General features: G+C 39.9%; 2 protein-coding genes across 2 annotated transcripts in view; one reads left to right on the plus strand and one right to left on the minus strand.

Moving 5' to 3' along the window:
• kmt2e (lysine (K)-specific methyltransferase 2E) overlaps positions 1-7747 on the plus strand; it is a 43785-nt gene extending 36038 nt beyond the window's left edge. The window contains 9 exon segments of the mRNA XM_051107267.1: positions 106-259; positions 350-576; positions 1852-1908; positions 2004-2468; positions 2603-2832; positions 3259-3341; positions 5354-5436; positions 5520-5878; positions 5880-7747. Of these exon segments, the coding sequence (XP_050963224.1) occupies positions 106-259; positions 350-576; positions 1852-1908; positions 2004-2468; positions 2603-2832; positions 3259-3341; positions 5354-5436; positions 5520-5878; positions 5880-6564 (2343 nt within the window). The 3' untranslated portion in view covers positions 6565-7747.
• A 2525-nt stretch (positions 7748-10272) lies between these two features.
• Positions 10273-13572, minus strand: part of lhfpl3 (LHFPL tetraspan subfamily member 3) — a 64348-nt gene continuing 61048 nt past the window's right edge. Inside the window, exon 4 of the mRNA XM_051107604.1 lies at positions 10273-11599. The gene's annotated coding sequence lies outside the window, so the exon portion shown is untranslated. The remainder of the gene's footprint in view (positions 11600-13572) is intronic.

Here is a 13572-nt window from a genome sequence, read left to right on the forward strand (position 1 = left end):
GATACTGCATGAAAAAAAATACCATGCATTTTAGCTCAGACTCACTTTCAAGTGTTTATATCCCGGCTAGCAAGTTTCTGGTCTAACTCCATGTGTTTTGTGCAGCGCTGGTTGAAGCAAGCTTTAGAAGAGGAGGGCTCGACCAGTCCAGGTGGAGGGCGTCCTTCTCTGCAGATGCCTAGTGAGAGCCCTCTCAGCCCCTCTATAAACGGCGAGTCCTACAGCCCTCTACCCCTCAACGGCAGTTGCTCACTACCAGGTGGGTCATCAGTCCGTGTTCTGCTACAAATTAATAACGTAAAGCTTGTCTAAAGCGGTTCTTAGTCTTACTTGGTCCATGTGCTTGCAGAGTTGCCTACCCCGTTGAAGAAAAGGCGCTTATGTTCACTCGATCCCTGTATGTCGGAGACTTCCACCCCATACGGGTCCCCATGTGCCACCCCAACCCGAACGGAGTCAACAGATACACCGGGCACGCCCCTGCTGCTTGCCACGCCTCCTCGACCGCGACCAGAGGAACCCAGCACTGAGCCCTCAACACCCTTGCAGATTCCCAGCCACCCTCTGCCACAAGAGGTAAGATTGTTGCCATAAACATGCCTAATGTTTCAACAACAGGGTTTGTACAAGGTGCTTTGTATTATTTGAATTTGACTTTGAAATTTAAGGCCTGGAAAACCCTTAAAATTGTGACATAGATGATTCATTTCAAGCAATTCACTACCAAAACCAGATTGAATTAAAGGAGCCATTTGTTTTTTAATTTCAACATCGCTTGTAATGATTTTTAAAAGCACGTAGTGATGGGTAAAACAGCTTTTCGACAGAGCTGAAATATTTGTTTCAGATAGGGACTACAATTGGCATATCACAAATCATTTAATTTAGATCGGAACGGGTTCGTGAATCATTTTGTGAATTGAATTATTCAAATTGAATAATTAGAATCATTTGCGATACGCGATTTATAGTCCCAATCTATAAATCAAATGATTTGCAATATCAGGGCTGTTTCCTCTGAGGAGGCAAGGGAGGTAGTGTCTCCTCAAAATATTTGATGAGAAAAAAATTTGTAGTACAAAAATAAAACAATGAATATTACATTAAAAAGTGTATAAATCACTCGTTATTCTAAAGAAACACTGTCCAACACAACACCACGAGGTAAATTTACAGCGGGAGCCCATGTCTCTTTTGCCTCCCCTGAGCCGTTGAAAGTCACATGAGAGGAGGCAATGCATGATTGGATATGACTGTTGATGTTCCGCTGTGATTGGTTCATGCGATAAATCCCACCTCTTGCATTCGTGCACATACGCGAATCAGTCTGAATGAACTATATAATAGCGTTTTTAGTGAGTAATCATCTTGGTGAAATTTACATTAAATCTCTGTCTGTGGCTGATGATCTGAAAAATTCAGAAATAGTTTTAAGTTAACTATTAAAAAGAATAGCTAAACATTAGTTCACAAAGAAAATGTATTTCAATTGTTACTGCCTTGAATTATTAAATCAAACTTAAAATATTAATCCCTATAAATTTGTTTGTGAGCACAGTCTCTCTAAAAGGATTCTTTTAGATATTTAAAACCTAATTCGGTAATCTTAAGCGAAATGTAGTGAAAATGTTTTGCCCAGTATTTAATGTAAGATATCTCCAAAATATGAGAACAGAACTATATAGTTCTGACACTAGAGGGCACTAACACTTTTGCTATTGGCCTGACGGGGACAGTTATTGCCAGTGGTTATGATCTTAAAATGATCGGTCACCTGTGCTGGTTTGATCTGAAGCATTATTTTGGCAAAAGGCAGCAAAATGATCATAAAATGTCTTTATAAATTCACAGAGTGAGTCATCTATGGACAGCTCTCCAGATGGCAGCCGGAGGCCGAGTACACAAGACGTGAGTTCACTACTTAAATATCCTGTACCTGCTACTGAGGTGTTCTGTTACATTTTTCATTAGCACATCTAACACATCTCATTGTCTTTTGTCAGGTTGAGCGACCTCCTTCGCTGCTGGCATCTCCCAGTGTGAGAAATGCAAGCTCTGATACGGCTCCGCAGGAATCTACAAAATCTATGGGGTCTCAAAGTCCTCAGCCCTCCCATGCTGAGCCCCAGGATGCTGCAGTAGATGAAGGCATGGAGATTGACGGTGGTGGTTCAGAAGCTGCCTCGGCACCCGAGACGCCAGCGTCCTCGTACCCACCCTGGATGAAGAGTCCAGACCGAGGCGGCCTCTCGTTTTCCCCAGTGAACTCTAATCTGAGAGACCTCACCCCTTCTCACACCTTGGAGATGGGGGCGTACAGGCCGGATTCAACCTCCGCCGGCCCCTTCAGTGAAGCGGCGCCCTTTTATTCCTGCAATGAGGAGAGCAGCGGCGTGACCTTTACTCGCTCGTTGAGTGGTGATGGCGCAGGGGAGGGAGGTGCTGCGAAGAACCCACAGAAGAAAAAGGTCAGTTAATGCAACTGACAAATGCATAAAAGTAGTTTTTTTGTTAAAATCTGCTAAATAGCTGGAATAAAATTGTCAGAAAAAATCATTAACAAATCAGAATTTGTTAACTGAATGTTTGTTTGTTTTGTTAGGTGTCTCTTCTAGAGTATAGGAAACGGCAGCGCGAGGCACGGCGAAGTGGCTCCAAGGGAGAGTGTAGCTCCCCTGTTTCCACGGCACCACCAGTAGACGTTTTCCCTGTCGCAGTGGAAGTGGCCCCTGAGCCACCTGTTGTCGCAGCAACGCCAACCCCGAGGACACCTCAGCATAGCGAGGAGCCAGACGCCCCACCTCAGGGGGAGAGAGACGGAGAAGGGCAGTGGTACGTTCTCTAAAGTATATTCCTTTTCATGAGAATGAATTACTCATGTTTTAAACTCAATTTCAAATGAAATTTGTTTTAAAGTTTTGGATTATTAAAACTCTTATTAAGAAATCAGGCTGTTTTGTGACTTTAGAGTAGGAATGCCGAGTCCTGGAGGGTCAGTGTCCTGCAGAGTTTAGCTCCAACCCCAATTAGACACACCTGAACCAGCTAATCAAGCTCTTATAGGCATGCTAAGAACTTCCTGGCAGGTGTGTTGAGGCAAGTTGGAGCTAAACTCTGGGCTCCCCTGCTTTAGAGGTTATAATACATGTTTGTGGAGTTATCTTGGACAGTTTAATGGCCAGTTGGGCTGACTCAGTTTTGCAAATTATGTATTTAAATTAATATTTAAGCATATATTATAACTCTTTTATTTTACAGGACATCTTCAACATCGGTAGAGCAGGCCAGGGAGCGAAGCTACCACAGGGCCTTGTTGTTGAGTGACCATCGCAAGGATGCAGGTAAGAAAAAAAGAACCCTGGAAACATCAGGGAATTTTGGATTGTGATTTCCATATTTTTTGGGGATAATTGTTTAAACTTCAGAATCGGTACCAGACATACAAATAGAAGCCATTGATTAATCCCAGGGTTGCCCAATCCTTCTCCTTTACTGTAGAGTTTAGCTCAGACCCTAATTAAAGGATTAGTTCACTTGCAGAATATAAAAGGGTCCTGATAATTTACTCACTCCCATAACATCCAAGATGTTCATTTCTTTCTTACGTTGAAAAGAAATTAAGGTTTTTGAGGAAAACATTCTAGGATTTTTCTCCATATGGTGGGGATCAACGGTTTGAAGGTCCAAATTGCAGTTTCAGTGCAGCTTCAAAGGGCTCTACACGATCCCAGCCGAGGAATAAGGGTCTTATCTAGCGAAGCATTCTGTCATTGTTTTTTTTTAAAAAAACTAAATTTATATACTTTTTAACCACAAATGCTCATCTTTAGCGCTGCGTGATTAATCAAAGGTGATTGTCATGTGCGTTTTGTCAGTAAAGCGGGTTGTGTAATCAGTAGTAAATCTCTCAACATGTGCTTTCAGATGTGGCAGCATTTACTGTACAGAGCTGTAGATCACTGATAAGCTACGCTGTATTGCGTTCATTATCGCAGATCAAGTGATTTTGAAACTGAAAGAAATCGTTCTGATAGTGACAGCTGTTTGCGTAGCTTTTCAGTGAACTAAGGCTCTGTGTAGTAAATGGTGCTACATCTGAAAGCACTTGAAAATACCACATTTAGTAACATGTTTTTACTCCCAACTCACTTCATAACGGTCGTCGACTGTATGAAATAAATCCTCCTGTGAGATGATGTGGCTTTTTACACAGAAGGCGGCACGTGTAGTATTCATAGTATTCTAAGCAGTGATAAAGGCATTGCATTAGTATGTACTGTATTATAAGGAAGATTCTAACAAGAACAACTCGGATAAACCATACGTTGTCGTAGTCATATGTTTATTAGTCATGCTGAATCAATGAAAGCAGTTACATCTTCTGTTTATTCAGCTGCAGCGATCGTGATTTCCTGGGTTTCTTCTGCGGGCATATTTTGTTTCCGCGCCTTTGGCCTTTGGATGGAGATTTACAACTGATCACAGAACCGTGCTTCCCCGACAAGATGCACATGAAAATCGCAGCATTTGCTTAATCGCGATTGCCATTTCATTCAGATTTATTATGCACTCTACTCATCTTGCACTAGCTCAACCTCACACGTTACGTAATCACGCTTGTTTGATGTAGGTGGAAGTACCAACTCAGCGTTTACCAACGCAAAACACCCTTTCCAAAAAAAGGTAAAACGATGTCAGAAAATGTTGAAGTTGGAGGAGAAAATGAGATTTTTTGAACTAAAGTACACAGACGAAAAGCTAACCACGCGTGACCTTTCCAACTTGATTTCATAATGTGTGAAGACAAGCATGTGCATCGCATAGCTAGTGCATGGTGAGCATTTGTAGTAAAAAGTATGTACATTTTTATTTTTTTTTAGAAAATGACCAATCGTTTAACTAGATAAGACCCTTATTCCTCGACTGAGATTGTGTAGAGCCTTTTGAAGCTGCATTGACACTGCAGTTTGGACCTTCAACTCATTGAACCCCATTGACGTCCACTATATGGAGGAAAATCTTGGAATATTTTCCTCAAAAACCTTAATTTCTTTTCGACTGAATAAAGAAAGACATGAACATCTTGGATGATATGGGGGTGAGTAAATTAATCAGTAAATGTTTATTCTAGAAGTGAACTAATCCTTTAAACACTGAAACGGGTCAAGGTCTTCATGATCACTAGAAACTTCCAGGCAGGTCTGCTGGAGTAGTAGGGTTGGAGCTGAACTTCATAAGAAGCTTAGCTCAAACAGCTGAATAAATCACGAAAATGCATTGATCAAAAGGTGTGGGAACCTTGCTAAGATTTTTAAATCGTGGTATTAACGTACCTGGTTTGTCTCTTTTTCAGACAGTGGAGAGTCAGAAGGTGGTGACTCCCAGGTGAAGGAATGTCCTTCTCCCAAGAGCTGCAAGAGCCCCTCAACACATGCAGTAAGAGAACCTTCCCTCAATGTAGCATGAGATTTCTCAACCAGCAAGTTCATTTTATAAACCATTATGTTTTTGGTTTACAGCCTTGTTCTCCAGCACCCCAGACTGTGTCTCGACCATCCAAGGAAGATGATATTGAAGCACAGCCTCGTGGTCCTTCTCAGCCTCAGGCACTGTCCGTCCAGCAATCCAGCAGCAAGACTTCAAGCTCCAAACCAGCCGCTCTGACGCCCAGCAAGCTCCACTGCGGGCCCTCGGGCGCCTCGCAGAGTCACTACGCTGGACCTTCGCTCATGCACTCTCCCAAAGCGCAACCCCAAGGTTCACCTTACCGCGGCCAGCGAGCCTTCCTGACAGCTCAGCCTCAGAACCAGCCTCAACCCCAGGCTTCGTCTGGCCCGGCCACTTTCCCTCAGTACAACCCCCAAAACGCCCCCGCCGCCGCCGCCCCCTCCTCCCCCAGCCCCGCCCACCTCGGCTTCCTACTTCCCCGCTCAGCCCACCGCCGCCGCCACGCCGTTTCCCGCGTTCAAGCCTACCGTGGCGTCTCCTTTTCCTCCCGGTTCCCAACCTCTCCTGCAGTCCCATCATGCATTGCATTACCAAAGCAGTGCCGCCCCTCCCCCTCCGCCCCCTCCTCCCCCGCCCCACCCGCAACCTGGTCCCACCTTGCTGCACGTCAATCTGCAACCTCCTTCGATGCAGCAGCATCAACTTCTGCTGAGCTCGGCTCCGCCACCACCACCTCCGCCGCCGCCTCAGGGGCAGAGCTCCCAGCAGCCTCCGCCTAATAGCGGCACGCTCTTATCTATCAAACAAGGACCACACCCACCCCTTCCTCCCCCTCCTCCCGCTCCCTCCAGCAGCGCACCGCACCCGTTCCAGAACATCGGTGGCTTTCAAACCACTCTGCTTCACCAGTCTGCACCAGCCAACCCCTCAGTAACCCCTTCCACTTATCAACAAACTGTATTACCCCCTCCTCCTCCTCCACCTCCCCAACAAACTCCTCCCACACAGACCCCGCCCAATCCAAGCGTCACACAGATCGCCGGTGGTAACCGAGGACCTGCCCCTTCGTCGGCCCCCTTTCACAGTACCGGCTACTTGGGCACAGGATGGCACTGACCACACCCACCTAACCCCGCCCCCTAGACAAACACGCTCAGAGAGGGGCGGAGCTACATCGTGTAACATAGGCAACACAGCACCACTGTAAATATTTTCTATGTACCTTTTCACAAAGGCTAAAGGAAAGCGGTGGGGGTACATTTTAAAAAGAAAAACGAGAACTGTACAAGTAGACTTTCTGTAAAAGAAGATGGTTAACGAACCCTGGTGCTCATCACTTACCCAGAAGCCCCCACACCTCTCTCCTTCCCATGACCTTGTACTGCCATCCTGTCTTTTCCAGACGTCTTTTTTTACTTTGAATGTTTTTATTCATTTTAATCGCCCTTTCCGGTTCCTTCCCGTTGAATCCTCCCTGTATCCTCCCAGCGCGGTGCAGCGCAAATGGGACATTCCGGTTTGCTCCGTACCTTTCCTTGTTCTTCCCGTTTCTCACTGTTTTTTCACTCATCAGTTATTTGTTTTATCTAGTGGCTCATTATATAGCAAAAAGGTTTTGTATAGAGAAAAAAATACAGAATTATTATTTTTTTTATTCCTCCATGTAACAAAAATATCTGTGCACCGCTGCAGAAATTCAGAGGAGACCTTTCCGATAGGCCGCTTCACTGCCCCAGGAGACTGCACTTGTGTGAATGAGCGAGTCCGTGTGCATGAGTGTCTGTTTTTAAGCGGAAGGGAGCGTGTATGCTTGAGTCCCGCCCGCATCCGTGCGCATATTTGAACTGCGCGCGAGAGGCGGAAGGCAAATACGGCGCAGACAGATGCGTGCTGTTCTCTGTGGCAGCTTTAGAAAGAGAGGTCCTTCCTGTAGGGGGTAAGCGGTTTATTTTTGAATATCAATGGTTATTTGTAGAAAGTGTAATTTAATGTATAGGTGGTTACTCCAGCTTTCTCCAGAAACAGTTGTAAATATTGGCTTCTTTTCTTTTCTATGCTTGTATAATTCGCTCCCATCCCCATTTTGGAATATGGTTGTAAATACAAGCGCTCTTGACAAAAACGCTGAATGTTTCTGTGACTGTAGCACTATTTTTATTTCTTCCTCTCTGGTTTATTTTTTTTTACTGTTTGTGTGTGTGTATGTGTGTGTGAAGGACAGAGGCTCACAGACACAGCACTGGTTGGCTATTTTCATGGTTCATTATAATAAATCACTGTAATGACAGTTTTATACCAACTGAATCGTCTTGTGTTTTTACTGGGATGGGAAAGGGCATTTTTGATCTTTGCATGTTCCTAATGTGAATTTTTCCTTTCACTGTGAAGGTCTCGGTGTGAAGAGGTGAAGAGACTGCTGTTGCTGAGATTTTAAGGTGTATTGACAGCCATTATTAAACCTAGTCAGTTTTTGTCATTACTGTCTGATAGATGCTTCAAAGAAACTGTTTTTCTTGGATCGAACAGAAAGGAAAAGGTTTAAGAAGCAGATTTAATAAGCCCAATCGGAATGCAGGAAGAAACATCAAGCCACAGGTTATAATCAACCGGAATGAAGGTAGAAAGGTTATGATGAAGAAAGTTAGCTATAACTATATATATATGCTATATGTTTGTTTGTTTCTCAGTAACACATCATGAACAACTTCCTTGTCATTCTAAGGCCACGCTGAAGACTGAAGCAGCTGTCAGGTCAGTATTATCTATATTCTGCTCCTGGCTGGTCAACATGCAGCAGATTTTGTTTACAACCAGGCAAAAACACACTTGCATGGTGTGTTTAATTAGTATTGGAGCTAAGCTCTACAGGACATTGGCCCTCCAGGAGCAAGATTGGGCACAACTGGCCTGTGACCAGAAAAAAAAATGTATTCATGGTGAATCGAGTTCTGTGATCCTATGAACACAGGAACACGCTGCTCATATGTATACGTAAATATATAATATACACACGTATGTGTGTATTTTAAAATATACACACGTGTATATATTGAAGAAATAAATGTAATATATTTATATACTGCCAGTCAAGATTTTTAATGTTTTTTTTTAAGACGTCTCTTCTGCTCACCATGCCTGCTTTTTTTAAATTCAAAATACAGCAAAAACAGTAAAATTTTTAAATATTTTTACTATTTAAAACAACTGTTTTCTATTTAAATATATTTTAAAATGTAATTTATTCCTGTGATTTCAAAGCTTAATTTTTAGCATCATTACTCCAGTCACATGATCCTTCAGAAATTATTGTAATATTCTGATTTTCTGATTAGCTGTTACTTTGAAAACCGCCAAATTTATTTTTTTCAAGTTCAGAGGAAAAGCATTTATCTGATATAGAAAATGTCAAAACATCACAAATGTTGTTAGTATCACTTCATCAATTTAAAGCATCCTTGCTAAATAAAAGTATTCATTTCTGTAATGCATAAATAAACAAATAAATAAAATTATACTGACTCCAAGCTTTTGCATGGTATAGTGTATAATGTTACAAAAGCTTTTTATTTCACATAAATGCTGATCTTTGGATCTTTTCATTCATCAAAGAATCCTTAAAAAAAATTATAATATTAAATGTTTCTTAAAGAGCAAATCAGCATTACAGAATGATTTCTGAAGTGTCATGTGACACTGAAGACTGGAGTAATGATGCTGAAAATTTAGCTTTGATCACAGGAATAAATTACATTTTAAAATATATTTAAATTGGAAATGTATTCACGATATTACTGCTTTTACTGCATTTTTGTTATTTTGCATTCTTTAAGAAAACATTAAAACTTACTGTTCAAAAATTTTAACTGGTAGTGTATATAATATAAATAGTATATATAAATATGAATACATATATACATGTACTATTGAGTATTTATGTATACACATATGTAAACACTAACGTATTTAGAATGTGATTAATCGATTTGACAACACTAAATTTATTTACAAATTTGTTCTTGTTATTGTGTAACATTTCTTTAATTTATTTTTATTTTTCCAAGCATTTTTTTAAAATGATATCTAATCCTATTTATTGATTATTTAAATCTTCTGTTTAAAAATAGGAATATAGACATGCTGGTTGTATACAATTATTTGCGATAGTTATGTATATAATTACATACAATACATATTTTTGCATAAATGTTGCTGCCATAATATTGAGCCATTTCAAATGTTTACATGTTTTTCTTCTCTTGTTCTTAACAGTGTCCACTCATTGTGGTGGAGCAGTTATGAAATATTGTTCTTGTAAATACGCAGCATCTCAGCAATAAATATGCCCGCAAATTACAGCGAAGTGCAACAGTTACCATGATCGGCAGTGGTCAAAAAGATGTAAACAGTGAATTTTTAATTGATTTAATCGTGTAAACTTAGACATGTGGTTTTGGACGGTAATTAAATTACCACACGAATTTGATATTTGTCAAAAAAAAAAAACAGTAGGTAATTCAGCCGGTAAAAAATATTTACAACCTTATGTTGTGTTAATCATGTTTCCATTTCATAAAAAATGGAATTGGGTTCAATTTTCTACATTTTTTGCATCTGTACAAAGTAGTTTGTGACATATTTGGCGAATTCAGATTCACTGTGACGTTCTATGCGTGATTAATTTTGACAAACACGAAAAAAAACACAAAACAATTTCTGACTCATTTACCCTTGTAATTGCTGTAAAACATCCCCATGAGAAACAGTTATTGTCTGAACAGCATTTATGACTGTTCTTCACAACAACGCTCAGAATGAAATCTTGAGTTGAGTCTTTAGAGGTAAAATCTTTATTCATTAATGTGGGTGAATTGTCTTTAATGAACTTTTATAACTAATACATTTTAATGGTGTATTTACATCATTTTCTACATACAACATCATCTGACAAGACAGACACCCAATAAATAAAGCGAAACATTTTTTTTTCTTTCCCTTCAGAACTTCGTCCAGCATTGTCCAAACTCTTCAGCTGTCCAAGAAGGGAGGGAGTGGCACTAGGTACACAGTGAGGTCATTTCCTGTGGGCATTTGCTTTTTGAAACCACATCCTCCAGGTTTTCTCATGACGTTACTTTTCGGTTGGCGATCCTAGGCTGTTCGTTCATCTTGGTGGGACAGAATGATTATACCAAGAGTACAAAACGGTACGGTATGAGAACATCATAATTATGGCACACATAACTATACAGCACCAACACTGCCGAGAAGTAAATATCGAATTAGAGACATACAGAAATTCAACATATACACTCAATACATAATACTTAAAACACTCTCCTACTTCTGTATATACTTGGCTTGTGCACAATTACTAATGGCAGACACGCCTGCCCCTAATTTTGACACTTATTTTTAAAATATATTAACAGTGAACTCTCAACTTCTGTTTACATACCCCTTTTAAACAACGTTGGATAGTGTTCGTGAAATAATTGTACATTTTGAAACCCGATAAATAATCACCAGCCTGTAAATTGACTCTCAGATAAAGATTCAGTGTCCCATTTTGCTGCATTATTAATTTTTTTTTATTTTAATTTTTTTGTCCAGGGGTGGCGGTGCTACAGAAATACTAACAGACCGGAAATGTCTCTGTGGTGCAGCTCTGTGCTGGAGTGTACATCCCACAATTCAAACCTGTAAACGTTTCCTTTTATATTTGTAGAATCCAGTTAAATAGAACAGTGTTTTACAGTAATTCATAAATCGCAAAATATTAACATTATTATAATGCAGGGCTGAAAAAGAGGACACAATGTAAAATAAATACTTTTTTTTTTAATCATTACTCCAAGTCAAAGTTACTTCTAAACGGTGCATTAGCTGCCCTATCATGTTAGTAGCACAGAACACGGTAAATCAAACTAGGGTAGGGATTTGTTGAGAAGCAATTCCAGGGAGTGAATGAAAAGAAGGGTATGGACAGAAAAGCAGTGAGTTCCCAACTCCGTTCACCCTGTTTGCATCCTTTGCTTTAACGTTTTTGTTTTTTTTTTCAAACCGCTGCAGTCAGGCTTCCTGCCCTTAGGATGATGGGTAAAGCTGGATTGTGTTTTCACATAATGATTTTCCTTGAACAAGACAGAAACACCTGAAAACAGATTTAAACTATGTTTTAGTATACATTTACAGTTGAGAAGTTTACACATGGAGAAATAATTCACTCGAAAATGAAAACTGTTCAATTTACTCAAGCTCATGTCATTTTTAACATGAGGTTATCATTCATTCATGTCGTCTTAAACATGCAAGACTTTATTTTTACAGAGATGAGCTGAAGAACTTTGGACCTAGTGACTTCAGACAGAATAATAGTTTTTTCATGCCACAAATTTAGAAACTAAAATAAATAAAAAAGGCAGCTTCAAAATTTATATTTGAGGTCCAACTGTGTGTAATTTGTTTTATCACAAGCACAAAAGGATCTTTTGAAGATCATTTTAAAATAATCATCAACCCCAACCTTTTGAACAGTAATGCGTCTATATTAAATATTGACCTTCAGTATGTCTTAACACCTTTAATATCTGAGCATAACTCAGAACTAAACACATCAACAAAGGCAAATATATATATATATATATATATATATATATGCATCAAACCATAGGCGTAAATTACGGTCATTACCAGTTATTACACTCTCAGAAAAAAGGTACAGTTCTGTCGCTGGGGTGGTACCCTAAGGTACAAAAGTGAAAAGGTAAATTTTTGTACCTTACCTACCCCTAAACAGTACATATTAGTATCTTAAAGGTACATTTTAGTACTTTGAAAGTACATATTGGTACCTTAAAAGTACATATTAGTATTTTAAAAGTACATATTTGTACCTTTTCACTTTGTACCTTAGGGTACTGCCTCAGTAACAGAACTGTACCTTTTTTTCTGACAGTGTACAAGCGACTAGTGATGGGAAGTTCGGATCATTTTACAGACTCGGACCTTTGAGTCTCGTTCAGCAAAATAAACGAATCTTTTTTCAGAGTCATTTCGTTCATTTTAGCAAAATATGATAAAAATGTTACGTGTTACGTCGCTAACACATCTACTGCTTACACAAACGTACAAACAAGACAAAACTATAATGCTATAAAAATAGAAAAAAATTAATTCATTGTTTACCTGGGTTTTTAGTCTATGATTCTCTCCTCACCTCATCACATGACATGAACGTTCAAGAACAACCCATCACTACAAGCGACTATAATATAATATAATATAATGGACATATACTTAAGGTAATTGTGTAAGTAGTAAAACAATATAAACGCAAAAAAGCGTTTTAATTTCAGAAATGTTTTGAGTTCCCCCTCCCTTGCCCAAAAGTGGTTTGGTCCACTGCCTGCTTTCCCCCCTTTGCGGATACACGACACACACGAATCCGGGTCGTCCAGTGAAAAGTTTGTTAGTAGTTATATGTAAGTCAGTAGGCTGTCAAGGCTATTTTATTCACGTTAAACATCGGCTGACTCTTTCTATTTAATACGAATGATGTCGGATCATTAATAAATTAGTCATGACAAAAATGATGATATCCGATGTATTTTTTATATGTATTTTTTATAGCTTAGTTCAGGGGTGCTCAATCCTGCTCCTGGAGATCTACGTTCCTGCAGAGTTTAGTTCCAACCCTGACCAAACACACCTGTCTGTAATTATCAAGTGCTCCTTCAGATCCTAATTAGTTGGTTCAGGTGTGTTCGATCAGGTTTGGAGCTGAACTCTGCAGGAAGGTAGATCTCCAGGAGCAGGATTGAGCACCCCTGGCTTAGTTTGTCACCCACTACAACACTACGGCGATATGCCTGTGTGTGACTGATATTAGGTTAATATTATAGATCTACCGATGTGTTGGGTTTTGCTCAATATGATGTTAAGTGGCAGATCAGTGGGCTTGCTGCAGTTTAATATCTAAATAAGAGACATGCTCAGTCCCAGACGAAACCATATGTGGAGGATGCAGAATAATTCAGTAATTATAATATGACCGCATGGTGAACTCATATTTAAACACGGTCTCCATGATATGTACACATGCTGTGTACACATATCTATCCTTGC

This window comes from Labeo rohita, chromosome 4, assembly GCF_022985175.1.
Source record: "Labeo rohita strain BAU-BD-2019 chromosome 4, IGBB_LRoh.1.0, whole genome shotgun sequence".
NCBI classification, from domain to species: domain Eukaryota; kingdom Metazoa; phylum Chordata; class Actinopteri; order Cypriniformes; family Cyprinidae; genus Labeo; species Labeo rohita.